The sequence below is a fragment of the Cimex lectularius genome, unplaced genomic scaffold (assembly GCF_000648675.2).
Source record: "Cimex lectularius strain Harlan isolate CLEC.00 unplaced genomic scaffold, Clec_2.1 scaffold5, whole genome shotgun sequence".
NCBI lineage: Eukaryota > Metazoa > Arthropoda > Insecta > Hemiptera > Cimicidae > Cimex > Cimex lectularius.
This window is the reverse complement of record NW_019392993.1, coordinates 422,982-450,968: the sequence shown is the minus strand read 5'-3', so window position 1 is coordinate 450,968 and position 27,987 is coordinate 422,982. Positions and strand designations below refer to the sequence as shown.

The window sequence follows — 27,987 nt, the reverse complement described above, 5'->3', positions numbered from 1 at the left end:
CAGTAGAGTTGCATAGTTGGTTAGTTTTGCGCACCGTTTAAGTAACGTAGAGACTGTATTAGAGATGATGGGTGTTGGTCGGTTCAAGTTCACCCTCATTCATCCTCGAATGACCCAATAAGTGACCCTTATTCCGGTCCACCGACACCTAACACCCATCATCAAAATAAAATATGGATTCGTTTAAATTCGTACATCTGCCTGCTTATAGTTTACTCACGTGACTATTTTAAAAGTTTGCAAACAATTGTGAACAAATAGACTATTTCATATTTTTTACCAATACATATTTACTTTATATATGCAGGCCTTCTGATTAAATAAAAATAACTTTCACATCTGAATTTGTAATCCATTTTCTAAATTTTGTTAAATTTACGATTTATTATTATTCTAATAAAAAAAACCGTCTTTACTTAAAATGTAGTGACTAAAAGAACAACAAATGTCGTCAATGAAACTAACAAATTCCGTGAACGTACGTTGAGCAATGTATGGATTTCCGTCAATCGAAAATCGTTAAAATGCTGGTTGTTTTTGTTTTTTTTTAGGCAGACGTTCCAAAAAATTATGAATCGCCTCTGGACATGGGCATTTTGCCAAAAAGGAAAAAGGAAAAAGGGGTGAATAAGATGAAGAGAATCGATAACCGAGATTTACTCTCAGACTTCAGCCCGGAACGTAGGAAAAGCTCGGTGAGGAGCATTCTCTCCTCCCTCAGATCTTCGACCCAAAACTTCGTCTCCATCACTCTTGCCAGCAAGCAAATATCGTAAGACACCTATGTGATCTCTAATAGGATTCATTGTATCTTAACGCCTCGGCCTCTATTTAATCTTGTAGAAAAATCTCATTGTCTCAAATTTGAGGGTGATATGCGAATACACAAAAATTAAATTAAGTTGGTCCGTTTGCCGAAGCGACGATTATCTCCATTTGAACCGTTTTTTGTTTTTGTTTAAATACTCTTGGTAACAGTATTTAGGTACAGTCAAGGATAGGAACTAAACAATTCTGGCATACTATCATAATTAATAAAATCAGACACCCATTGTTAGAAATGGGGACTGACTATATGATCCCGGAAACATTCTTTACAACATACTATAAAGTCTCAACGGACTAGAAAGATACAATGATATGGTATAGAGATGGCTCCAAAACAAACGAAGAAACCGGATCTGGCAATTTTTTACAAAGACCAAAACATGAGCAATCAAACTCATTAGGGAGGTACACTTCGGTCTTTCAAGCAGAAATACATGTCATCAACGCTTGTGCCCTGGAAAATTCTAAAAGAGGTTACTGACAAAAAAATCCTCATCAGGTCTAATAGGCAAGCAGCCATTAAAGCATTAGCATGTAAACGGATCACATCAAACGAACCTATTCTTTGAATTAAAAAAAAACAAAAAAACAAATATAGAATCCTCCATCGCAGAATGGATAAAAAAAAACGAAGTGGATAAACTCTAGCAGTGCTAGACACAATAATCATATGATAAAACAACCCTCACCAAGACTGGCAAAATAACTGCTGCAATTGGAGAGGGCTAAACACAGAGGAGTGATATAACTATTAGCCAGTCACTGCCATTTGAGAAAACATCTACGTAACATAGAACACAAGCATATTCAATGATGACCCCATTTGTAGGTCATGCAATGAAGAGGAAGAAACAGCCACCCATATCATCTTATAATGCAAAGCAACGGCTCAATGGAGACTAACCTAGCATACAGAAAGAAACAAATGCAATTGTAGCAGCGACAGCCAATGACCTGATACTTCTAAGAAGAAAGAGTGAGTCTATTGAACTGAACTAAGGAACTAGGAAGGTACAATAAGCCAGAAGGCTGCAGTGCCTGGGGAGCACAAACCCCACACAAATCCTTATCACCACACCATATCATCGGTATTTAGGTAAAAACTACATGTCCACTGTGCGCAGGGGACACAAATGCACTTATTTTATTTCGTTTAAGACTAAAAGCTGGTAATCAACATCAAACCTAAACGAGATATGTACCAAGAAAGAACATTGACAGTGATAATTCAAGAGTCTTCCTCCACTAACATAGTATTGCTGAAATTTACAAAAGGTTGTGTACCAAGCAGGACAAAGGAAAAGCGAACACCTATAGCATGATATACTTACAGAACTTGCAATGGTTTTTTGAAAAAATTATAGTGAATTTATAGACCTAGTACCATACTTGTATCTAGAAAGTAAATTATTAAGGATATCTCTTATCAATAAGGGAGGGCGTCGGTGGCTGCTACGGTTTAGGCATTGACATGGCGCTCATCGCTGTAAGGTAAAGGTCCCGGGTTCAAATCCAGCAGCCCGCATTCGAACCCAACATACTTTCAAATAGGCTTTTTTCAAACCCTGAGGGTTCATATACGTATAACTATACGTATAACCTCGTAGATGAAATATCCTCGTTAAAAAAAATTCAATTTTATTATTTCGATTATCACTAAATGGACAAAAAGATCAATAGATATTTAGAAACTATGACTAAATTGACAGATTAGTACAAGTAGAGATTATTTGATCTGGATTTGACTTTCAAAATTTAAACACTCGATCACAGACCTTTTTGCATTTACCTTCATTTTTCTTGGCATCATACTTATGTGTTTCTTATAGGAAGGTTGGATTGTTTTTTCACACGCATGAAAATACAATCTCTCGTCGATCACCATAAATAATAAGAATATGGAAAGAAAATTATGGAAAGGACAGCAAACTACAGATGGCAAAGAACAAGAAATTCACGAGTTGCGTCCTAGAAAGGAAAGAAGGAGATTTTAAGACCCCAGTCCAGATCTGCTGAAAAATAATCAAATGGGCGAGATAAAGAACCTGAAGAAATTGTCATCTGGAATCTTCTTATATTGACCATTTCTCAGTCATGGCTAGGTATCACCATATGGAGTTCACAGTACTGATCGCCAAAGAAGTCGACTCCAGTCAATTCTAGATATAATCCCATTACTGAGGGCTCTACAAATCATGCCATGACCTCAGCTCAGGTGTAAATTAGCAGTATCATGAAAAACATTAACACATTATAAACGAATTTCTTATTTTTGTCTATTATTTATATTCAATTTATAATGATACATATATATAAACATATCAGTAATTAAATAATAATAAATTAATCATATTAATAGAACTGTCGAAGCAGTAAACCACATGTTTTGTGGTCTGGGTGGAATAAATTTGACATACCTTCCACAAATGTACCTGCAAATTGGTATTGTGCCCTGCCTAGGCATTAGCTTCTTTTACTGCTTACTTCATCCCATTGTAGTATTGAATATAGTAAGTATCAAAAGTATAAATTAAAAAGTACCTGTGTACCAGTGATGCACACTGTTATTTTCAGATAAAAAAGAAAACTGTTTTGTCAAATGAGGCTGAAAAAAACTTAAATACAATTGGTGCAATTGAATATTTAATTGAAGGAAGTTATTTGTGGCTACAATATTGGATGTCATGTATTAGGTAATATTTACATCCAGTGTTTGTCATATATTAAAAATTAAAATTTTAATTCACTTTTCAATAATTTAATCAAAACTTTATCAAAAATAACTTTTTTTGCTGAACTACACCATTAATTGATCATAATTCCAGGAGGTTAATAACGATATTTACAGTTAGCTATCATTTGGCCATCTGTATCTATTTGGTTAATTATTTGACCCAACTTTTGGTGTTGGTGAGGAGAAAGAAAAGCCAAAAATTTACTTCCGTTTAAAACAACATTTATTTCTAGGTAATGGGCTACAAAAATTTCATAGCTGCTTCAGAATTGACACTGATAATGTTTTTAGTGCCGCTGACCATCATAACGAACATAAAAAATTTGCATGGCATAACAATAACATCAGCCATTGCGAACGTTTCAATGTTAGTAGCGGTGATCATATTTTTCTTCAAGTGTGTCACTATTAAACCAGATTGGCAGAAGATTGATTACTTTAAAAATATGAAAGATATTCCTATTTTCATTTACCTTACTGTCACTCACGTATGGCCTACTTGTCTGGTAAGTTAACATTTTATCATTCAAATATTTAAAAAATAATATAATTAAATAAATGTTGCGAACAGTTCTTGGTTATAGAAGAACGGATGTACATGCCTGAACATTTTGGCGGCCTGCGTGGAGTATTCTGCACTAGCTATTTTTTAACAATAATCTCTGACACTGTCGTGAGCATTGCAGCTGCATTTATGTTCAGCACTTTCCAGGATGAGGTTAATCCTGGAGCAACCTTGCCAGAGTAAAAAAAACAACACATTTTTAAAAATTGCAAATTCTTTTTAATCTTCTTGTCCTAGTTATATGCTGACTTGTGCAATCATATCATCATGCCTGTTCAAGTACCCTCTTCATTTCTATGTATGTGTAGTAAGCCTGTGGCAAAATCATCTTCATGCAAGAGTGCCAGCAAATTTACGAGCGGGATGGCCGAACCTCATACTGAGAGTTTTCTTGAATTCAACAGTTGGTATGATTTTATTCCATTTTATTATAGTTATTCCATAAATTGTAGTTAGCTAAACAAACCATTACTGTGAGATTTCTCTACGTGGTATGCAGGGTGTATCATTGTGGTGTGCCTATCCTCATATTTAAGTTTTAAAATTTATTTATTTATTTCTACTTTTGAATGGAGATTTGTGTATCAACACTGTGGCCAATTTGAAAGTACTTTGAGTTTGAATTTGGGACCACATGCATAACAATCCCAATAATAAACAGCTATATATATAAAGTATCTGGGAACCCTGTTTTCACTTTTTACAGAAAAAATAATTATGTCAGTAGTGTGAACAAATTTATTAACTACCCCATTGAATTTGAGTATGGTGCGGTTCGAAATTGAAGTTTGGAGAACATTAAATAAATCAAAAATCCAATCCCTCCAATCAAAAATACTAAGAAAAATATAAAACTGTCTCTTCTACGTTTCAAATTAACAATCCACAATGACCTACGTTTCGATTTGTTAATATTAATTAAGAATAATTAAGTTGGTTCTGGACATTAAGGTAGCTTTGCACCAGCTGGGATTTGGCAGATTTGTTCAGTGTTAGCCAGTGTTTGCTAGCATAAGGTTGGTGAGATTATTGTCTTATAAATATTGATTTTTTTTTTTTTTTTTTTTTTTGTAGTTTTGCCAATATATTTGTGGGGGTTGTATTCAGTAAATATAATTGTTTGTTTGTATTAATTATACATGATTGTGTTTTTATTTCTTTTACTACGGATATACTATAAACCCCGTTCAATATGTCTCAATCTTATTTTCATCACGACTAAATCATAATACCTCCAAATCCAATTTGTATTTTACATTATTGAATCCCGATACAAGAACTTCTACAAAAATTTAAACCTTCACCACAATCCACTTCTCAAATCATTGAAGCAGTTGCGGCCAAGAGATCTCGTGAGAGCTTGATTGACTCAATGTGAGAGATGCTGGGTGACTTTTATTACATGTAACATGCTAGGTTTTCACCTGTCTATTATCTCATTTACTTGTTGCGACTAAAAATCCTACTTGTAAAAATCATAAGAAAAAGAAAAAAGGATTATTTACATGAATAACCACTATTTAATAGTAGATAATGAATGAAGATCGGCTATAAGAAAATTATATTCATAAAATCATGTTTATGATTTTTTAATACTACTTTAATGATACATTACTATTTTCTATTTTGTACTTCAATCTATTTGTTCAACATTTTGGCTATGCGTAAGAGTAAATTTTAAACATATTTATAACAGACTTTTTTTTTTCAGTTGCTTTTGTGCTGTTTTTGCCGTTTACAAACAAAATTTTCCAAATAATTCAGATTATAAGCTGTTGCTGCCTTGGCCTCATATTGCCCGCTATGCTGAATATAGTCCACAACTTAATACGTGATAAGCGCAGCTTAATTTTTTCACTGACACTAAATCTGATTTTGATAGTGACAGGTGTTGTGACGATGATCATCAGCATTATGGGAGAGCTCAGTAATAATAAGCAAACGTTTGTGGCAAACTGGACAACAACTAGTGAAATAATGAAGACACCATTGTGATGTTTTTAACTCTTCATAACAGATTGTTTATTTCGCTGGAACTCGTTCATGTAAAACGAAGTCAATTCATCTAAAGTGAAATCGTAAGATGTATCATTATATACATCAATTACCTCCACAAGGGGTGGATTTTGCAATGACTTGGATCCAATCACTATGATAAAAGGATAACCCGTCATTTTAGCGTGTACAATTCTTTTTCCTATTGTCATCCTTTGTCTATCGTCTATTAAAATATCATCTTTCAAATGATCCTGTGAATTCAAAATGTCGTAAATTTCATATTGGAGATATGCTGACGATGATTCCTTACTTCCCTCCTATAATAAATAATAAATTATTAGAAACCAATCCATTGTTTTTTATGTTAAAGAAAATTACTTTAGGGGGGATGATGACAATACGATAAGGAGCGATAGTATGTGGCCATCTGATTTCTTCTTCATTTGACAGCACTTCTATGGAACTGGCTAAAATCCTTGTAACACCTAAGCCATAACTTCCCATCATTAAATGCTTCATTTGGTTATTTTCCAGTTTAAAAACAGCAGAAAGAGGATCTGAATATGTTGTTCCTAAGAAAAACGTATGTCCGACCTAGAATACAGAATAACCAGATTTTTCTGCTGGAGTATATTATCTATTTACTTATTTATTCTTAAATAGATTAATTTATTGCAAAAACAAAATTCTCTGTTCAAAAATGAATGTAAAACATAAACACAATTTATTTTAAATTTCACAACCTTTATCTTACAATATTAGCCAGAGTTCAAGTTCAGAGAATGATACTTTTTATTATATTTTTTGGGAAAGGGTATCATGAAAAAAGGGCCAGGGCTGACACTGGGAAGCAAACCCACGACCTCAGGGTATATAGAGTTATTACGCTGACCACTCAGCTATTGTAACCCCCAAAACACAAGAATTTAGAGTAAATTCGATTCCCACCGTCGCCTCTGGCCCTTTTTTCCCGATAACCCCCAATTTGAAACACAAAAATTCGTACCATGGCTAATATGCAAGATCATAAGGCCAATAAAAAAAAAAAAAAAAAAAAAAAAAAAAAAAAAAAAAAAAAAAAAAAAAAAAAAAAAAAAAAAAAAAAAAAAAAAAAAAAAAAAAAAAAAAAAAAAAAAAAAAAAAAAAAAAAAAAAAAAAAAAAAAAAAAAAAAAAAAAAAAAAAAAAAAAAAAAAAAAAAAAAAAAAAAAAAAAAAAAAAAAAAAAAAAAAAAAAAAAAAAAAAAAAAAAAAAAAAAAAAAAAAAAAAAAAAAAAAAAAAAAAAAAAAAAAAAAAAAAAAAAAAAAAAAAAAAAAAAAAAAAAAAAAAAAAAAAAAAAAAAAAAAAAAAAAAAAAAAAAAAAAAAAAAAAAAAAAAAAAAAAAAAAAAGTAAATGTGAAAACATAAGAACATTTAAAAATTTAAAAAGCTTTTTCTTTTACCTCGAGTCCATTCAAAACAGAAAATTCTGCATGTTTGCAATTGTTGCACTCTTTCCAGTCATTTTGAATACAAGTAAGCCCACATTTCTTACAAGAGTTTAAAACCTCTTCTCCTTCATTGCATTCTATATGATATTCATGTGAAAAGATTCCTTTAATTTCTCCTGGGTCGGCTGCAACTGTAACCACCCCAATTTAAGATCTTATTAACGATTGTGAACGTTTATATGCAATTTCTCAACTTTTTACCTTTTAAAGTGTTTAAGCCCAAGTCACTGAAAATTTCATCATACACTTTACCCACCATCTGGTAAGTCTCGCGGGCTTTTTTCTCATCGGTGTCAAATGAATATAAATCTTTCATTACAAACTCCCTCGCTCTGATGAGGCCACACCTCGGTCTTAATTCATCTCTGAATTTAGTGTTTATTTGATAAAACAACAACGGAAAGCTTTTGTGCGGAAGCTGTCGAATGGTCGAAATCAGATCAGCTGCAGATTCCTCGTTTGTCTGAAAATATGTTTAAAATGATGACTGATTATACATTAATATCATTATTTTATCATTTTATCAATTGAATAAAATCCGTTAAAGCTTAATTTTATTAATTCTTGATATACTGAGAGGAAAAAATTCCACCTGATTTTTTTTTTCATTTTCTAGATAAAAGAAAATTCTGCCCTTAATTTGTCTCATTGTTTTTATCAATAAATATTTGTTTATGCTATATTGGGAATATCAATTAGATATAAACTCACTTAATCCCAAATAAGGTTAAAGTATTTTTCAATGTTTAATTTTTACGGAATTTAAAATGTTTATTCAGTCTCATTTGAATTCTGAAGCAATAAACTGTTTAGTTTTCATATTAATTTCAATTTTTAAATTTAAAAATGTCACTTAGTGCTAAGGATGGTGCACGTGGTGTGGCACTTATTGATGATGGACATTCCATCACATATACAGCTATTGTCATCGGTGTTCCCTATGAAACACCATTAAACATTTTTCGAGAAACTGGGTCCTACCATAGAAGGCCTGATTTTGGATGCCCTCAGGTAACAGAACCACAGGATGACCGCTTTTTTGACTTTGAGAATTTTTTTTTTTTAATTTTTTGAAACCGGCATCTTACTGTTGTCATCAGCTCCAGGAAGTTCAAGGTGTCATCTAAATTTCTAAATGCACTGCTCGAAAAAGATTAAATCAATATGGACTGATTGCTTTTCGTCCCATAAGAGGACCAGAATTAACCAGAACACACATAGTTGCAGGACTTGCATTTCAAGAACACAGCCAGTCTTTGAACGATTGGTCTGCTGTATTTTTTTTACAGATGAGTGTAGATTTGCTCTATGATCTCCAGATGGGTGAGAAAGAATGTGGGGAAGGCAAAATGAAAGGTACGAACCCTGTAATTTTTCCCAGAACCAACCTTTTTAACGTAGCTCAGTGATGGTGTGGGTGGGAATTTCAGTAGAGAGTTGCACAGATTTGGTTCATGCCACTCGCTATGAGGATGAAATATTGAAACATCACACGTTGCCTATTCTCGATGAAATCAGCGGCAATCCTATTCTAATTTTATGCCCATCCACATGTTGCTTGCATAGTACAAACCTACCTTCAATTTTATCTGTCTTGTGTCTTTTTTAATTTTTTTTACATTTTTAGACAAAGACTCAATTATTAAACATTAAAAACCGTGAAACTTTGATTAATATATAAAAATATATGCAAACCAAGTTATATTGAATGTGGGTGGATATTTTTGCCTGTCAGTGTATTTTAGTTTGGATTAATAGATTAATATTAATGAGAAATTCACCGGGCACAATAAGAAGCTCTTTTTATGTCTATCATTTAGCTTGAATATTTCTTCTCCAGCCGCATCCCACCTTCCTTCAAAATGAAATCGTTAAAAGGGAACATGTTTTCGAGTTATTCCTTTTTTTACCCGATTTCTTCCAAAGGTCAGTGCTGACGATGAGTGGCATCTTGAGCTCTTGGGCCCCAATCTGATTCATGCGACACCTTATGAGGTTTTTAAGCTTGTTTAAGGAGCGCAAGCCAAGGGGTAGCAAGTGGTACACGCCAATGTACGACTGTCTGATTATCCCCATGTCAAGCATCAACTGTAAAGGGAAATTGCGTTAATTTTAAAGAATTTGACACGTCTTATAAAAGTTATATGAATTACCCGATTGCTTTTTGACAAAGCCTGCTGATGCCGTATCGCATCCTTTGGCAGGGCAGAAACCGGCTGGAGCATCCTGCTGACATAATTCACCAGGCTTTTGTTCAGCTTTATAGACATTGCTGTTTCAAGTTTCCTACGGCTCTCTTAGCTTAAAACTTGGCAATTATTATATTAAACTGATGAAAAGTTTGTCAGTTTGTAATAGTACTCGTAACCTCCTTATTGATAAGAGCAAAAATAAACAGGCCTATGCCTGATGTGGATTAGAAAACAACATACACAAATTTATTAAATAATTTAATAAAACGACGTTTCTTAATTAATAAAAATGTTCAAAAATTTAAAACAATTTCATCAACGAATGTGATAAATCAATTAAACTACCGCCTGTCTGTGATCAGCCACGTTTTGGACATCCTTTAAACCGATTTAAATCAAAAGTAAAGACTCATTTCTATACACGGCAGTAAATGACCCAAAATAACCGATAATTAATCTGGCGGACCAATGCTTAACAAAAACTAGCATTAAAAAGGCAGCATAAAAAGATTAGCAAACCTATGTATCACAGGGGCAATGAGAACAACCTCTACAAATGCACTAGAAACTCTGCTAATTCTACCTCAACTGGAAACATTCATACAAGGTGAAGCTAGGAGAAGCTCATTTAAGCTCCAAAAACAATCAATTTGGATGGAAACTAAGTAATTCGGGCACACAACCATAATTAATAAAATCAGACACCCATACTTTAAAGCCAGTCACTGATTCACCACTTAGGTATGGCAGTTAGACCCATGTAACCTATGGTTTACTAATCTCTGGATCAAAACTCAGCAAAAACAAGCTATCCAAACATTAGGTACCATACAAAGATTGGCAAACCTATGGAAGCAACCCATTAATGGCACTAAAACTCTACCACTAATGGAAATATTTATGCAAGGAGAAGCGAAGAAAAGCTCATTTAGGCTTCAAAACTGATAGGAAACTAAACACTTCAGGCACACCACAATAATTAATAAAATCAGACACCCATACTTAGAAATGAGGACTGACTATGTGATCTCGGAAACATTCTTAACAACATCCCATAAAGTCTCAACAGATTATAAAGGAGAAGAAGAATACAGGAGAGCATCAGATAAAATGATATGATATGCAGATGGCTCCAAAACAAATGAAAGAACCGGATCGGGCATATGCCCAAAACACGAGCAATCAAACTCATTAGGGAAATACACTTCATTCTTGCAAGCAGAAATACATGCCATCAATGGTTATGCCCTGAAAAATCTTAAAAGAGGTTACACTAGCAAAAAATCCTCATAAGATCTGATAACTAAGCAGATATTAAAGCATTAGCATGTAAATCAAATCAAAATTAGTCAGTGAATGCATCCAAAATCTGGGGAAACACAACAACCTAATGATATTCTGGGTGCCAGGGCACAAAGGAATTTTGGGTAACAAGAAAGCAAAAAGACTGGCCAGAGGCCCTGAATCTATACTTGGGATAACAAAAACAATATAGAATCCTCATCTTAGAATGAATTCAAATAAAACAAAAGGAGAAGTTAATAAACTGTAGGGGCACTAGACGCAGTAAACATATGCTAAAACAACCCTCACCAAGGCTGGCAAATTTACTGCTGCAGTTGGAGAAGGCTGACTTAGAGCAGTGATATGACTATTAATTAGCCAGTCAGTCATTTGAGAAAACATCTATACAAATTGAACACATATTCAATGATGACCCCCATTTGTAGGTTATACAATGAGGATGGAGAAAGAGCCACCCATATCATCTTAGAATGCAAAGCAACGGCTCAATGGAGACTAACCTAGCATACAGAAAAAAACCTAGGGAATGAAATTGTAGCAGCAACAGTCAATGATCAAAACTTCTGAAAAGAAAAATTGAGTCGATTGCAATGAAGTAGGGAACTAGGAAGGTACAATAAGCCAAAAGGCTGCAATACCTGGGGAGCACAAACCCTGCTTCCTAGTATCCCATCACCATTAAAGACCCATTTCAAATAATACATAAAAAAGGTCTTCAGCACATATATTGATTCTTAATAAATAATTGGAGGGTTATGAACATGATTTAAATTAATGTTAAAACATTTGATATACCTATCCATTTAAATTTTTAATGTAATGTACTCAGTTACCTTAAAAAACAATAACATACATATACAGTAACTCAATTTTAATGGTGATTCGAGAAGATGGTAGTTCTGCCTACCCACCGTGGTTACTACTGAGCATGATAGGCCCTTCGTCGACCCTCTCATTGTGCTTTTGTTGGAGAAATACCATGAATTGGAGTGTCTAGACATAATGGTGGTTTTTGTCTGGGTAATCTGGGCACCTAGGGCTGGTGGGTAACCAAAAGGCAGACAGGTGGCTAAGGCCTAAGTCCCAACCTCCAGGTTTAACCACCCCCGATGTGAGATGTGACCCTCTAAATGCAATAAAAGACATGATTAAAAAATATGAGTTGGTCGGTCGGATTGGTAGAGAAGCTCTCGTGTAACAAGAGCACCATCAATGGTTATGGATGGTTAGGGCCCACTGATGATCTGACTCATAGAAGGGGGTCATCCTCAATTAAGGAAAGGCCATGCGAGGTTGACACACGGACACTTACTTTTAGGTCAAAGACTGCATATGTATCTAGCATGTAGAGAAAGGTTACTTGATGTTCCCTATCTAATTGAAAGATGCAACTCCTTGGCCCTATATAGAGAGGGCATGTACAACCTGATATGAGAATCGTGCTTGAGCATGGCAGTGAGTATCTGGGTCCCCTGTTCCGATTTTTGGAAAGCAAGGTTGTTTTATTGTATCCAGAAATGATAGTTTTGTGTCCCTAGCATGTGTTGAGTGAATGCATTTATTGGTGCAAATGTGTAGTGTAAGAGGGTCAATGGCAGAATATTCAGTACCTGTTGACCTTATTATGTTTTTTATATAATGTATGTAGAGGGTGATCAAGGAATATCGAGTACTCCACCACCATAATTGAATAAAAAATATGTAAATAGGAAAAAATGTATTTAAGAATGGGTGAGTGTTAATAGATTTATTCACATCTACATGCTTTGGGTGCTGAATTAATCTAGTTGTTGACTGCAAGGAGCCCAATCCCAGTGGCTGGATAGATAAAACTTTGGTATACCCCCAGTCTGCCACCCCTGGATTGCCGGTAATTTATTGTAAATCCCCAAAGCTGGAATTGCCGATGGACTGCGATAAGTGATAGGCTCAACTCCATTAATGTTTGTATACATGTGCCTATTTGAGCATATATAAATCAAAATTCAAAAAATAATTACAATAAAAGTATTTAAAGAGTACACTGAATGTAATTATTAAAAAAATGAAAAGGTGTGAAAAAGAGTATAAAGTACACAAATGGATATAAAGAAGGATTGTCAGAGTGAAGATATCAAAGTTTGTATGAATGAGTTAAAATGTATTTTTGTTAAAAAGATGTTTCTTTCTGTTTGGACTATTGAAAAAGTGGTGATGTAGGCTTTTTTTAGTGAATGTGGTTGCTTCTCTAGTATACAAGGAGGCATGTGAAAATTAAAAAAGTGTAGTAAGTCTGCGCAATCAATCCTGCCATGGGGTGTCATGAACAATTAGTAGGTTGGTCCAAAGTCTATGATTAGTAGAGGGTTGTTCACAAATGTCATAACATCCTGATATGGGGCATCGGAGATGTCTCCAATTTTGCAATACCATACAAGAGAAACGAATCTCCTTTGCACCACCACCATTTGTACTTGGTAAGGCGACCATACCAATTAACCATATTCTATTCTGTACTCTTGAGGTGGTTTTAAACTGTTGGCAGAGAGTAGTTTTTTCCTGTCGAACCCATATTTTTATATCAAAAAAATAACATGAGAATATCATAAAACTAGCAATATTACTTTTTAGCCTATTACAAAATTGCAGCATGTACATAGTCAAATTATATGCGATTTGGCACTCTTTTGAAATGGTGCATCCTTGTGGGGTAGACTCATCCTATCTTGTGTGCACAGACTCCCTGAGTCATGGGCTTTAAGGGCAAGTAGTGAGTGCACCTTTTTGTGATTTTTTTAAAGATTTTTTTTACAATATGCTGTTGGAGAACCTCAGAAAAAGGTACTTGTACCCGGACATATTCATAAATCTGCAGAAGTGGTGAAAGCCCCTCCCTCCATGAACTAATCCAACCTACTAATGCTGGACGAGTACCAAACAATGAAAATAGACTGGGCATCAAAAGCAGAACTACTTGATGTACAGAGCATGAAGAAAGCGCTACAATCAGAATATTTTGCAAGGTATAAGAAAATGATACTACAACTATGACTTTACGGCTGTAACAATTATTCATAAAATATATTTTACTAAAAAATATTGAAAATAAATGAAAGTTGAAAGCTTCAGGTGTTGTCATTCGATATCAATGTAAAAAGAAAAATTTGTCTTGAACAAGCCCATTTATACTACAGCTGTTCATAATGTCGACAACATGATTTTTAAGGTTGCTAGATAAGTATTTTCATGATCCATGATTTCAACGAAATTACTAGATAATCGACAGAGAAATACGGGTTAAATTATAATATTGTAGATGCTACCCACGAATGGATATGTAGTTACTTTTTGTGACCAAGAATTAATTTTGTAGTGGCCTTTACACATTAGCCAGCAACAATGATGTATACATATGATATAGTTGTGGGGTCAGAAATTCCAGGTGTGGCAGTAAGAGTCGAATTCATGACCACAGGGTCTACAAGCAGAGAGTGTGACGCCCTAACCACTCAGCTACCGTGGGCCGCATTTGCATAGTCAAATTCTGTTATAAATTTACCATTCAATTAGGTATTACAAAACTTAATAATAATAATTAGTAATAATACTAATAATTACTTAATAGGTATACACTTGAGAATCCAGTAATGATTTAAAAAAAAGTTTTTCCAGGGCTATACAGAATTTGACTTAAATATGAAAAACTCAATATAAAGATAATTTAAAGATTAGCTGATGTGTAAAAATATATAAACAACAAATAAATATAGTAATGGATAAATATTGCAGTTTATTGATTCAAAACATAGATTTGATTTGATCCATTCAGTTGAAAATAAGACAATTTTTACTTTGATTATTTTATATCATATTTTTTTAATGGAGGTTGTTAATTTTTCCTTATTTTATGTTTTATTAAAGAAAATAAATAGATTTTGGTATTTCACATTATTGAACAACATAATAGCATTATTAATTAAATACTTATGTATACAGTCTTTATATTTACAAAACAAAACTTTAACTTAAAAATATTTTTAAAAAATCGTAACAATATTGCAAAGTTTGGGGCAAAAATAAAAAAGTGTTAAAATAAAACAATTAGGAGAGATTTATCACATTATAAAAGTGTTTACAAATTTTAGGGCACTTGAGGAAGATGACTTTCATATTGTCACTGTATAAATTTTTTGTTGTGGGGGGGGGGTCTTAGGAAAGACTAGAAAAAAAGTGAGTGGAAAAAAAAGGAGGGACATCGGGGACACAAAGCGTTACCAGAAGGAATGTTTCAGATGGAATAGAGATAAGAGTCGTATTTCTTTCTTGGAGGAGGGTGGATGAACGGTGAGAACATTGCCAGTGAGAAGCGGCCAAAGACTGCTTGGATGCTTTTCCATCTAGACTTCTTCACCCAACGTGCTTCCTCTTTCTTCAACTGCTCAATACCCTGTAAACAAACAAAATTTTATCTGGACAAATTTCTTTTGCGAAGAAATATTTTATATAATCTTTTTTATTTCTGTTTTTGTTTTTGAACACTTTTTTTACAACGTGCCTTTCTTTCTACGTGCAGTTTCTTGTGCCAATGAATAATACAGAATAAATAAACAGATCACGACTTATATTAAGTTAACAAGTGAATCAAAAAATAAACAAATTAATCACCCAAAGCTTGTGTAAAAGTTTTGAGAGTAGAGAGTTACTGAGAAGTAGCACTTAACTAGTTACTAAAGAACCAATGAACATTTAAATTAAAAAATAATTATTTAGAAATCATGAGATGCGGTCTAGTGTGATGTAGGTTTCAGAAAAACATTTTCTTTTTCGTGCCAACATTTCGATCTTTATTGAGATCATCTTCAGGGCTCAAAGTGTTTGTCTTCTGTGTAATTGTGCCATTCTTGCGTGTAATAAAGTTGCCAATAAAGATCGAAAGATCGAAACGTTGGCACGATAAAGAAAATGTTTTTCTGAAACCTACATCACACTAGACCGCATCTCACGATATCTGAATAATTATCGATTAACGGTCACTAATCACCACACATTTCTACACGAGAAGAACGGATAAATTAAAAAACTTGGGTTGACAAGAAAATAATGACTTTTTTACAGTATATGTTTTTATTTTCTATACCTGGCGTGTTTTTAACTATTCGGACATTTATTGTCCATTTTTTGCAATTACTTTTTGCCATCTTTCAAGTACCACATCCATTCCTTTTACATAAAAATTCCCTTCTTTTAAGTCCAGGAATGTTTGAACAGCTGTTGAACACTTCAGAATTTTTAAAGTTTTGGCATGTAGAAGAAAATAAAAATAAAAATACAGAGAGGTACTGGTCTTGGGCGACTCTTCCACTGCCTTGTCTCCCTGCCCCCTGGATGATGGATGCTGGATCCACCGGCCCTTAGCTCAGCAGACCTCACTTACCTAGTCTAAAATTATTGTGGTTGACCATAACCCATTGTGGTTGACTACCTTAAAAAAAATGTTTTGGCCATTTTAAATTTTTTGTAATGACCGAAAAAAGTAGTAGACATAAAAAATGTCCAGAGAGTTTGGCGGGTGTAATAAAATTTCCAAATTCAGATTATTTAATAATCTTTTGTCCTCAAAGCAGTATGGAGGGCGGGTGTGGTCATGGCAAAAGACTATACCTTTTCTGTTTGCAAGTGTAGGCCATTTTTGCTTTATTTGAAGGTTTAAACAAGCTAGCTGGTGACAGTACAGTTCACTATTAACCATTTGCCCTCGAGAAAAACATAAAAAAACTAAAAGAAAATTATTGTATTGCTCGATGTCAAGCGGACCACGAAATTAGTGAATTGTCTTTTATATACCGACTTCCTTCCCCACCCCTTCAAAACCAAACATATATAAACATAAAATAGCAAAATCTCACTGGCACTGTAAACACGACATGCAAGGATGGCACAGAAGACAAACACTTTGAGTGAGTAGAAATATTTTGTTTGAATATAAAATATATTTTCCATTGTATAAATTCACTTTTCCACATCCTAAATGTATTTGTTAAATGAAAACATTGTTTGTAAATTCCAGGCCCTGAAGATGATCTCAATAAAAGATCGAAACATTGGCACGATAAAGAAAATGTTTTTCTGAAACCTACGTCACACCAGACCGCATCTCCCGATATCTGAATAAAATAAATAATGCCTTAATGTGTTTCATCTAAAGACATGATTACCTATTAAATTATTCGACACAACTAAAGAAGTTGAACATAAAAATTGAGGAGAAATAAAGCATTTTAATTTAGGGATTAAACAAGTGTAATTATAAACAAAATAATATGGAAAAAATGTTAAGCTAATTAATCCTACAATGGAAAAATGACATTACTTTTTTTGTCAAACCAATATAATTCAATTTTTAATAAATTTATATACCAGAAAAAGAATGCTTACAGTTTTGTCATTCCAAATAGCCTGGAGTTGGCTGAAAAGCATTGCAGCTGTGAAGATAGCAAAGAGGAGTGCCTCAAATATGAGGAAAACGAGAAGTATGACAGTTGTTGGGGGGCTATAAGAAGAACAGTCTCTCCATTCGTAATCAATACAAAAAAAGAACTGATGCGCAGCCATGATCAGTGAATGAACTGACATACAAGCTATATACAACTGAAATGAGAATGCAATAATCCAGATTAAATTATGAACATGTAATAATTTGAATATTAATTGACACCCTATTTACCGTGAAAAGAACAAAAAATTTCTGATTATCTTCTCCAACACAATTGTTAACCCATGGGCAATGATGGTCCATTTTTCTTATACACCTTGGTAAAAAAAGAATTTATTAAAACAATGTTGATAATAATAATGATTTTACAGCAATTGTAAGATTTTTGTAAAATACTTGTTAAACAAATAAAAATTTGCTAACTGTTTCATGTCATTTAGAGTTGTGATAAAACTAGATGATATCATTGCATTGTAAAAAAGCAAACCTTTGGCAGACAGAGCAGTGGTGCGCCCTTTCCGGTTTGATACTGCAACACTTCTGACACTTGAAGATGACCTGACCTTCCCTCCATCCCATTTGCTGTATCATTTCTTTTGTCGCATTGCCCTTTGGCACAGAGCCCTGTAAAACTTGGTATTCTAGGTGCTTCTCCACCGATATAAAAAATACAAAACATCTCTTACCGGATCAGTTAGCATTGTCTTGAGGTGAGAGGTGATTGCAAGTATTCCAAAAAATAGAAATATTACACCATTGAATATCGAGTAAAATGTGTATGGGTGCGGGAGGATGATGACAGTCATCACAACGAAGTCAGCATAAAGTATGAGTAGCCATGTCATCACTGCACATACGATTCCACATATGTCCTGAAAATATAAAACAGCAAGTGGTGAAGTGTAACTGTTATACATAGTTTGATCATTTCCAATACGTTTGATCTATCCTCACTGTTTTGGTCTGTAAGACACATTCAGCTTCTTGCCATCTTCAGACACAGTTGAAGATATTCAACAGACCAAAATTATCAGAAATGACTATACAACAGGTTCATCACCCCACAGACCAGACCTCAAGTTTATGAAGGTACTCTCACAGGTTTTATGTATGTTAGGCCATTTCAACGTTTGCACTATACCAACATGTTACAGTTAATAAAATGGTCATCAAAGTATCCACACTACTTAAGATGGCTCCAGAAATGCGGGTTTTGCCAAATGCTGAGCAAAGGTTCGCCGAAGCTCGACTAGTGGAGATGGGTACTTGGATATTAGCAACAATTTTTGGTGCTCACTTGCTCGGCTAATTGTCGGTTTTCTTATCTGCTTCAAAGTGCATGAATATTCGTGAAGCAGCCCAACTCAAGCATCTGTTTCTGTCGGTTAGGAATGGATTGGCCCAATCTGTACTAAGCTGAACCAACAATTTGGAACGCTTCTCTTCCGAATCACAAAAATCGGAACAAGGTTTTCGGTGTGTGGAAATGGATCGAAACTAAGATGGAGCAATAGTACTCTGTGACTGAGTTTGTAGCCCCCGGTGTGCTTCTTCCATCGAAGAAACTCATTTTTGAAGGGAGTTGGGACCAAATTCAGGGTCGCTCAGATCGGATCCCCAGACCTTCCATTGATGAGTGCTGTGTCAATTTCTTTCAATTCCAGCCACAGGTCTCCTTAGGCATCAGAATAAAAAGTCCAGAGGTGGAGGTAGAGATAGAGATAGGGAAAAAAAGAGGCAGCCCACAAGGCCTACTGCACCTGAACCTGAGTAGATTTATTTTGCTCCCCTGTTATTTATAACTCACTGGCCAGCTTCAGATTGTTAATCAGCCTCCATAGCTTTGCCTGCGGCTTCTTATTGTAGGATCTTGCTCGCGGTTTTTCTTGTCCTAGTTGCAAGAACCTGCACCTACATAGACCTTCACAGAAATATAGAATGAGTTCTGCGCTCTCCTCCTCTTCCTGGCAGTATCTGCACAGTGTTTCTTCCGTCTGTACTCCTATCCGGTGCACGTGCTTCCTTAAGTGGCAATGTCAGAAGTCAAACCAGAATCTTGGTTCAGTTGGCTTTGCTTTCCAGTAATTCTTTTGTAAGTTTTACAGATGGTCCTTCTATGAAACTCTTCGCATGCCTCATACCTGTGGTCTTGTTCCACCAGGTGTTGCACTCATTAAGGATCCTTTTAAGATGTCTCCTCTTTCGTAGCAAGATGCTAGGCCACCAGTAGGGTTAAGGACCTAGAGTCCATGTTGGCCAACATGTCAAACTTTTTGTTGCCTCTAACCTAACCATCTCTATGCCCTGAATGCCCAGGGACCCATGCCAAGGTCAGGTCATTAGTGGTGCTGACTTCCGCCCGGGCCTCCATGCAGTTCCAAACACTCTTTGCCTTCACCTCGCATGAGGCTAGGGCCCTTAGTGCTGCCTGACTAGATGGCTATCTTCCAGGAATGTATTCCTAGCCTTTTTATTTCTCTGGTGCATTGTTCAATTGCTGTGATTTCAGACTAGAAAACTGTCGTTTATTTACCGTCAATTTGGTCTTTGGGTTCATCCCGAAGACTCCAGCTCTCATACCCTTGTCGGTTTTGGAGCCGTCATTATACCAGGAGTTTGCCTTTAGCAGACAGTGGGGATCGAACCCATGACTGCAGGAGAGCCATATTTTAGGTTTACTGCCACACCTATCAGGTGACCAAGGTTTCAAAGTTAATAGGTACAGTGTTAATGTCGACCTGGCACTAAAGATGCTGAAATGGGTTAAAACATGTCTGACATGTTCAGGACAGTGAAGATCAAATTATAAAACTAGCCACCTCATACAGGAGGAATGGAGCACTGTTATGATTAAGTTAATAACAAGCTACTTAAGTAGAAGGGAGATATTAAATATATAAACCAATCCATTGTTAGAGTAAATGTGAAAGTAAAATGAATGAACTTAGATTTTTATATTATTGTCGTGATATAGTACAGTATAGATAAAGGGATTTACTATTGTTCATGAGCAAAGCCTAAGTATTGAACAAGACTTCCAATGGATTGGTGATGAGTGGTGACTCACCTTGATGCACCAAAACAAGCCCGAACAGCAGCGATTTGGGTCCGCTTCCCGTCTATACTGGCCGAATTCATAATCCATTTCCTCCTTAATCACGTACCTGGATAGGATTAAAGGTCTTTGGCAAAACCCCGTCACCTAAATCCCGTCAGAAACTCCTTCCTGCATAGCTTAAATGCACCTGTCCAGGGATGCATTTAAATCCGTTTTGGGCCCCCGGTTTCGAAAGTTGGACAACCAAAACAGTAGAAACTGACGTGCGGGTCTGGAGTATAATCAAACTAGAAGGACATGGGGGAAACCTCTCCAGATCCAGAAGCATCGGAGTCAACGACGACATCAACGGATTCCAAATCGAAATGTTTCATTATTGAAGGGCGGGACCGAAAAGTGCCGTGGAAATCAAAAATATGTGTTTTAGTCGTTTTTTGACACACGAAATTACAAAGTACGGGTAAAATTAAGTCGATGCCTAAAAGCAAAAAACGTCACCTGGGTTAACTCTTAATTCTATGTTTTTGACAACTTTCGACCTATAAGCTCCAACAGATAACGGCGCCTTTTTCTAATTCATTTTTAATTTTTTTTTAAATCAATACAACTTGAAAACAATCAATCTCCATAATATTACACGCTTAAACAGTTGTTCTTTCAAGTACAAACAAAAGCAAAGACATGACAAATCAAAAATAAAAATCTCAAGACAACCCCTTTGTCAAATGACCAGTGGAGTCATCATATTTTTTACGAACACTCTAGACCAAGGTATGGCTTTGAAGAAGAAAGCAAATTTAGTTACTACTACCAAGCTTTCCAACTATTGCAAGGTCATCATCAGGGCCTATATTATTTTTACATTGTACAATTGATTTAACAGTCAATGTAACTATATAGAACTTACAGAACAACCTTAAATATCCTTTTTTTTTTTTTTTTAAACCCCTAACCATCCCTAATCTTAAATATGTCTTATGTTTTTACATACTGTTAACAGTCCTTGGCAATGCTGGGACTGAGTCAGTTTGAGAAAATTTGAGATCACCTGAAAAAAGTGAAATATGTCAATCTATAGACATATTTAATGATGTTTTGTAAGTTCTCTATAGTTATATTGATTGTTAAATAAATGCCCTGATGATGTCCTTAAAGTAGGTTGAAAGCTTGGCAGTAGTAACTAAATTTGCTTTCTTCTTGAACATCATACATTGATCCAGAGTGTTTGTAAAAAATATGACTTCAGTATTAGAAGTATTGACCACTTTTTCATTTACAAACACTCTGGATCAAGGCATGGTCTTGAAGAAGAAAGCAAATTTAGTTACTATTGCCAATCTTTCCATCTATTTTAAAGTCATCATCAGGTCATATTATTTTTACAACATATTTGTACAATTGATTTAACAATCAATGTAACTATATAGAACTTACAGAACAACTTTAAACATATCAGCAGATTGATATGTTGTTGGGACTGGGTTAGTTTAAGGAAATTTGAGATTACCTGAAAAAACTGAAATATGTCAATCTATAGACATATTTAATGAAGTTTTGTATAATTATATTGGTTGTTAAATCAATTGTAGAAATATATAATAAAAATAATATGTCATGATGATGACCTTAAAATAGGCTGACAGCTTGGCAGTTACCTTGATCCAGATTGTTCATAAGTGAAAAAGTGGTTGATACTTCTAATATTGAATATTAATCTGTAAATAATATTCCTACACCAGATAACAACATTGTAAAAAATATGATATTATATTAAATATTATGCTGTGTTATAATCTGAGTTAAGATTTATTGCCACCATTGTTCATAATATTTATTTAATATTTTAAATAATAAAACGAATTTAAAAAAGCTTAAATTTTTATCAATTAATTATTCTTTTTATGTCATGTTTTGATTGAGATGAAAAGAATAATTAATTGAAATAATTAATATGGTCAACTAGATGACTAAACATAAATGGCTTAAATTTATTTTTTATATATAGCTAATATGTAAATAATGTCCCTATACCAGTTTACAAAATTGTATAAATATGATAGTATGTTAGATATTATGCTGTGTTATAATCTGAGCTAAGATTTATTACCACCATTGATAATATTTATTTAATATTTTTAAACCATAATTATTATTAAAACTTTAAAAAAATAAGTTTATACAAATTGCTAATATGTGAATAATGTCCTTACACCAGATTACAAAATTGGATAAGTATGATAGTTATTAGATATTATGCTGTGCTATAATCTGTGCTAAGATTTATTGCCACCATTGATAATATTTACCTAATATTTTTAAACCAAAATTATAAAAGCTTAAATAAAAAAATATATTTATACAAATTGCTAATATGTGAATAATGTTCTTAAACCAGATTACAAAATTGTATAAGCATGATAGTACATTAGATCTGAGCTAGGATTTATTGATAACTGTTGATAATATGTATTTATTTAATATTAAAAAAAAAAAAAAAACCAACTTAAATTTATACTTTTATAAATAGCTAATATTTAAATATGGTTCCTACACCAGAATACGAACAGTAAACTTATATGTAAATATGCAACTAAACCAAATCATTAAATTGTTAAAATAAAATAATTTATTAGATATTAAGCCAACTCTGCAGCACAAGGCTATTTGTGTTCAAGTTATTGTCCATTTAGCATTTAACTTTTTTTTGTAAGAAGTTGCGTCTTTTGGAATGCAATAATAATAAACACGTTTCTACGCTATGGTAATAAATTCATCAATATTTATCAATTTTATTTGCTTGTCAAGTCGTAGCGTAGTTGCGTGCCGAAGGATTATTATTGATGATGCCCTCAGCCGGCGAAACCTCCCAAAGATGAAGCCGATTTAACAGATGAAGGTGGTTGTGGGTTTCGGAAGGGTCTCGTAGCTGACCAACGTGGAAATAAATGTCAATCCAAAAACCGAATCAAGCACGAATTAGCACACGTCCTAACACGACGGCCCGTTTTGTTTAATTTCCAAGGAAAATCAAATTAACATGTCTGTGAGTATTGAGTGTTTTGCCTTATCACTTACTACTGTTTATTTATTGACTTAACAGTTCAGTCATGTTTTTTTCCCTACTCTTCTCTGAAATATTTCATGAGTCTATTTGATTTCAGCCTCCAAAAGGAAAGCAAGGGACAAAAGGTCAAAAGCAGATAGTCGAAGAAAATGCGGAAACTATGAACTTCTACCGCACAATGGTGCTTGGTGCGACTGGCATCTACCTGGCCGTAATGTTCATATTCTTTGAGTTTTTCACCTTTTTCAATATAGTAAGTAACATTTGTATTATTTTGGCTGCCGATAATTTGTCTACCTACTTATGCCGTATGTTTAATCTTGCATATTTAAAAAAAAATTGACCGCTTACTACTTTCTTCTAACAACTAAATATGGCTCATCGTGGAGGGCTTCCACCTATTCTCCTGGCTATATACATACATTTATTTAATTAGTTATTTGTTTTTTATTAATTATTATTTCCAATTTTTTTGCAAAAATGGTTGAGAAAAAATAGTGTCATGAGCAGCATTAGAATGTTCTTCTCAACTGTATTTGCATAAAAATTGGAAATAATGATTAATAATAAACAGATAGCCCATTAAATAATTAGAGTTGATGTGTTTTGGCCTGTGAGTTGGTAAACTCATGTTGAACCAGCACGGAGCTTGTCTCTACTCTTTTTATTTTTATTTTATTTATTTATTTATTTTTTTCACTTATTCAATTTGTTTTGGCATTGCACCATCTTCAGTGAGGAACTGTCTGTCACCTTGTATGAGTAGGATTTGTATAGTGTTGGGTCCATTCCTTGTTGCTGGGGGCATTGTGTAAGTTTGTAATGTGTAATGCTATACACGATGTTTGGCTACTCATGTTACAAACATTGCCAGTAGATTCCACATTCAAAATCAAACCAAAAAGTCCTAATTAACTATGGTCTGAATCTCAACAGTTGCGGAGTTATTCCACTTTTTCTGATTTTGTACGATTTCACGACCTTGCTTCAAATAAAACAATGATAACTCCAAAACTAAAAGATTTTGGACAAATCTGTTGATAACCATTGAAAACTACGTTGAATTTCCAATAAGATGTGATCAATACTAAACTTGTATGTGTTTAGTTCGTGAAATAAGTGTTTCAGTAGTGAAAACTTTGAAAAATAATTTTTTTTTTCAAAGTTGAAAAACTTACTATGGTGATTTTAAACTACTAATTCCAAACCTAGAGACCAGCAAATTTCAGAAAACACTCCATTTAATTTCCTTTTTAGTTGTGAAATTGCTTTTTTAATTACTTTTTTCAAAGATGAAGAAATTGATGAAGGAAAGGAAAAAACCGTGTCTGGCTGATCGGTAAGGTGGAAAAAAAAACTTAAAGAAATTTTGAATGAATTTATTAAACTTTTTTTTTTATAATTTTGGTTTGAAACCGAAATAGTGCAAGTGTTTACTTATTTACCAACACGCCTGCAACTTTGATTAAAGGATTATTGAATTATTATTCTCCGGAATAAAAGAGTTTTAAGATTCAAAAATTTTTTTTTATCTATGTGATATCTTGCTAACACCATGGCTACTTTTTCGAATGAAGGATACACTGATATACATCTTATGTACGGGTTTTGCAGGTTTAATGCGACAGCAGCGTGTCGAAAAAACATTGCGGAGGGTGGAGAGCATTTCAAATCAAAATTCATAAACGTTTAATAATTCCATTTAAAATTTCCTTAAGTTTTTTATTTTTTATTATTATTAATATTTTCACCTTACCAATCCTCAATCACGGTTTTTTCCTTTCCTTCATAAATTTCTTCATCTTTGAAAAAAGTAATTAAAAATGGATATTAAATGGAGTGTTTACTAAAATTTGCTGGTCTCTAGGTTTGGAATTAGTAGTTTAAAATCACCATAGTAAGTTTTTCAACTTTGAAAAAGAAATATTTTTCAAAGTTCTCACTACTAAAACGTTTATTTCAAAAACTAAACACATACAAGTTTAGTATTGATCACATCTTATTGGAAATCTAACATATTTTTCAATAATATTGACGGATTTGTCCAAAACCTTTTAGTTTTGGTGTTATCATTGTTTATTTGAAGCAAGGTCCTGAAAATTTAAAAAATCAGAAAAAGTGGAATAACTCTGAAACTGTTGAGATTCGGACCATAGTTAATTAGGACTTTTTGTCCCATTTTTAATGTAGAATCTACTGGCAAAATTTGTAACATGAGTAGCCGAACACCTTGTATAAGCCCAACTCAGACAAAGTGACAGACCATTCCTCATGGAAGATGGCGCAATGCCACAATGCATTTGGATAACGAAAAAAAAATGAAAGTGGAGAGAGACCCAGTAAGTCAGCCAGTTCAACATAATTAAATAAGTGTGTGGTGTTTAGTGACTGTTAATTAATGATTATTTGGAGATTGTGAGATGCGGTCTGGTGTGACATAGGTTTATAAAAACATTTTCTTTATCATGCCAACGTTTTGATTTTTATTGAGATCATCTTCACGGCCTGGGATTTATAAATATTGTTTAAATTATACAGATACATGTATGATGTGAAAAAATGAATTTATACAATGATAGAAATTTTAGACTCAATCCAAGTCTTTCTACTCACTCAAAGTGTTTGTTTTCTGTGTAGATCTCACAATCTCCAAATAATCTAATTAAATAATTATAATCAATGGATGTTGCCCTTACATCAAAACTAATCATTGCTAATCATATATTGTAATGCATCTAAATGATGCTACGAGGTTTGAATATTAGTGGTGAAGGGGAAATTTAAATAATAGCCGGTTGAGAGGAGAAGTTGGTGTCTCAGGTGATTAAGGTTCAGATAGTCCAAGTGATTACAGCACCGGCAGATTAAAGTCGTGGGTTTGAATCCCTTCCCCCCCTTGAATCCCCCACTAATTTTTGTTCTCAACTGTCTTTGCATAAGAACTGGAAATATAGATTAAATATATTTATTATATAAATATATAGATATGTATGCATTTGTGTGTGTGTGTGTGTGTGTGTGTGTGCGCGTGTGTGTGCGTGTGTGCATGCGCTTTTTCCAACTTATGGTGTCAAAAACTTTCTTCAAGACTGTCCTGTTGCAAATATAAATTCGTCACCATTTTCATCAGTACATGAATTTTCGCAATGTCTTCTGGATTTTGAATAGAAAATATTTTTTGTGACACCATTTTATCTCTGGGAAAAATATGAAAATTATTTATAAAATAGAAAAAAAATTATATGCCCTTTAATAAACATATTAGAGGGCAAGAAAAGGGAATCTAACAGTTTTTTGAGCCTATAAAACAGTAAAACACAATAACATGTCTTACTTAACAAAAGTTATAATTAAACCTTAGTAAAAAAAATCATGTATAGATACATACATACATAGCCATATAAAAATGTGAATAAAACTTACAGATACAATTGTTGCAGGTTATGTTTATAATTTCATCTGTGGCTTATTTAGGGAGCCTGCAATTTATGGCACATATGGCTAAACCAACTCTGGGTGACAAAGGCCAGGTTGTTGATTCTGGCATAGATCTTAACATGGTCGGCGGAATTGCCGAGTATGCTTTACGTCTATCAATATTATGTTTTTGTTGATTCTGATGAGTAACTAAAGCTTTTTTTTAGGCATTTGAAGGATATGATTATATTGACTTCAGGATCACAACTTCTTTCCCTTATATCTAATTATTTTTGGCTTCTGATGTTATTGGTAGGCCTCTTAAAACACACAAACAAAAATGTGCATTTGGCATTAATTTAATTTTGTCTTAGGCACCGGGGAGAGCGCTGTACTTTGTTTGGGTGAACATTTTGTCAGTGTACTTCTTCCAAGAAGCACCGTCACAGGAGATGGACGAGAAAAAACAGAAGAAACTAGAAAGGAGGATGAAAAGGCAACAGCACTGACTTTCTTGAAAGGAAATAAACTAGGTCAGAAACAAAATGGTTGATATTTAAAAACACAAATGTCAAGCCGTTCACTGTGTCCTCTGCCAGAGTTTGTCCCTCACAGTTTTATTTTATTCGCTCGAGCTCTCCCTACGAGGAAACAAAAAACAAAAAAAATGAAAAGATCGAAGGAGGAACATTAGTGAGCTGATTTTATATATAATATTTTACTGAGGTTTTATTGAGAAACAATAGATTTTATTATATATTTTTTATTCGTAAGTTTGGAATTGGAACATCTATTTGTAAGTATTTAATTTTATTTCATTAGAAAAACAAAACAAAAAAACATTTAAGTGAGTTTATTTTTCAATT

At 33.8% G+C, this 27,987-nt stretch overlaps 4 protein-coding genes across 5 annotated transcripts; 2 read left to right on the top strand and 2 right to left on the bottom strand.

The window, feature by feature from the left end:
- Positions 1 to 339: 339 nt before the first annotated feature.
- On the top strand, positions 340 to 6,385 carry LOC106663483. 2 transcript variants are annotated; one of them, XM_014388345.2, is made up of 9 exons: positions 340 to 478; positions 552 to 772; positions 3,188 to 3,338; positions 3,403 to 3,521; positions 3,654 to 3,738; positions 3,796 to 4,068; positions 4,134 to 4,306; positions 4,365 to 4,534; positions 5,839 to 6,385. In XM_014388345.2, exons 1-9 carry the CDS (start codon positions 446 to 448, stop codon positions 6,120 to 6,122), a joined length of 1,509 nt encoding a protein of 502 aa, XP_014243831.1. In that variant the 5' UTR covers positions 340 to 445; the 3' UTR covers positions 6,123 to 6,385. The 2 variants fall into 2 exon arrangements, with proteins under 2 accessions (XP_014243831.1, XP_014243832.1); XM_014388346.2 differs by having other exon boundaries at positions 341 to 492.
- LOC106663484 (probable proline--tRNA ligase, mitochondrial) lies at positions 5,165 to 10,010 on the bottom strand. The gene is made up of 7 exons (XM_014388347.2): positions 9,767 to 10,010; positions 9,524 to 9,701; positions 9,395 to 9,468; positions 7,815 to 8,076; positions 7,566 to 7,744; positions 6,504 to 6,719; positions 5,165 to 6,442 (listed from the first exon to the last, which is right to left on the bottom strand). The coding sequence occupies exons 1-7, from the start codon at positions 9,881 to 9,883 to the stop codon at positions 6,128 to 6,130; spliced, it is 1,341 nt and encodes a 446-aa protein (XP_014243833.1). The 5' UTR covers positions 9,884 to 10,010; the 3' UTR covers positions 5,165 to 6,127.
- Positions 10,011 to 15,273: 5,263 nt separating this feature from the next.
- On the bottom strand, positions 15,274 to 21,235 carry LOC106663511 (palmitoyltransferase ZDHHC3). The gene is made up of 6 exons (XM_014388392.2): positions 20,650 to 21,235; positions 18,269 to 18,454; positions 18,070 to 18,206; positions 17,814 to 17,898; positions 17,525 to 17,737; positions 15,274 to 15,536 (listed from the first exon to the last, which is right to left on the bottom strand). The coding sequence occupies exons 1-6, from the start codon at positions 20,725 to 20,727 to the stop codon at positions 15,378 to 15,380; spliced, it is 858 nt and encodes a 285-aa protein (XP_014243878.1). The 5' UTR covers positions 20,728 to 21,235; the 3' UTR covers positions 15,274 to 15,377.
- A 2,270-nt stretch (positions 21,236 to 23,505) lies between these two features.
- Positions 23,506 to 27,864, top strand: LOC106663531 (transmembrane protein 208). Its single transcript, XM_014388424.2, has 5 exons — positions 23,506 to 23,683; positions 23,802 to 23,957; positions 27,145 to 27,281; positions 27,349 to 27,433; positions 27,496 to 27,864. The coding sequence occupies exons 1-5, from the start codon at positions 23,678 to 23,680 to the stop codon at positions 27,628 to 27,630; spliced, it is 519 nt and encodes a 172-aa protein (XP_014243910.1). The 5' UTR covers positions 23,506 to 23,677; the 3' UTR covers positions 27,631 to 27,864.
- Positions 27,865 to 27,987: the final 123 nt, after the last annotated feature.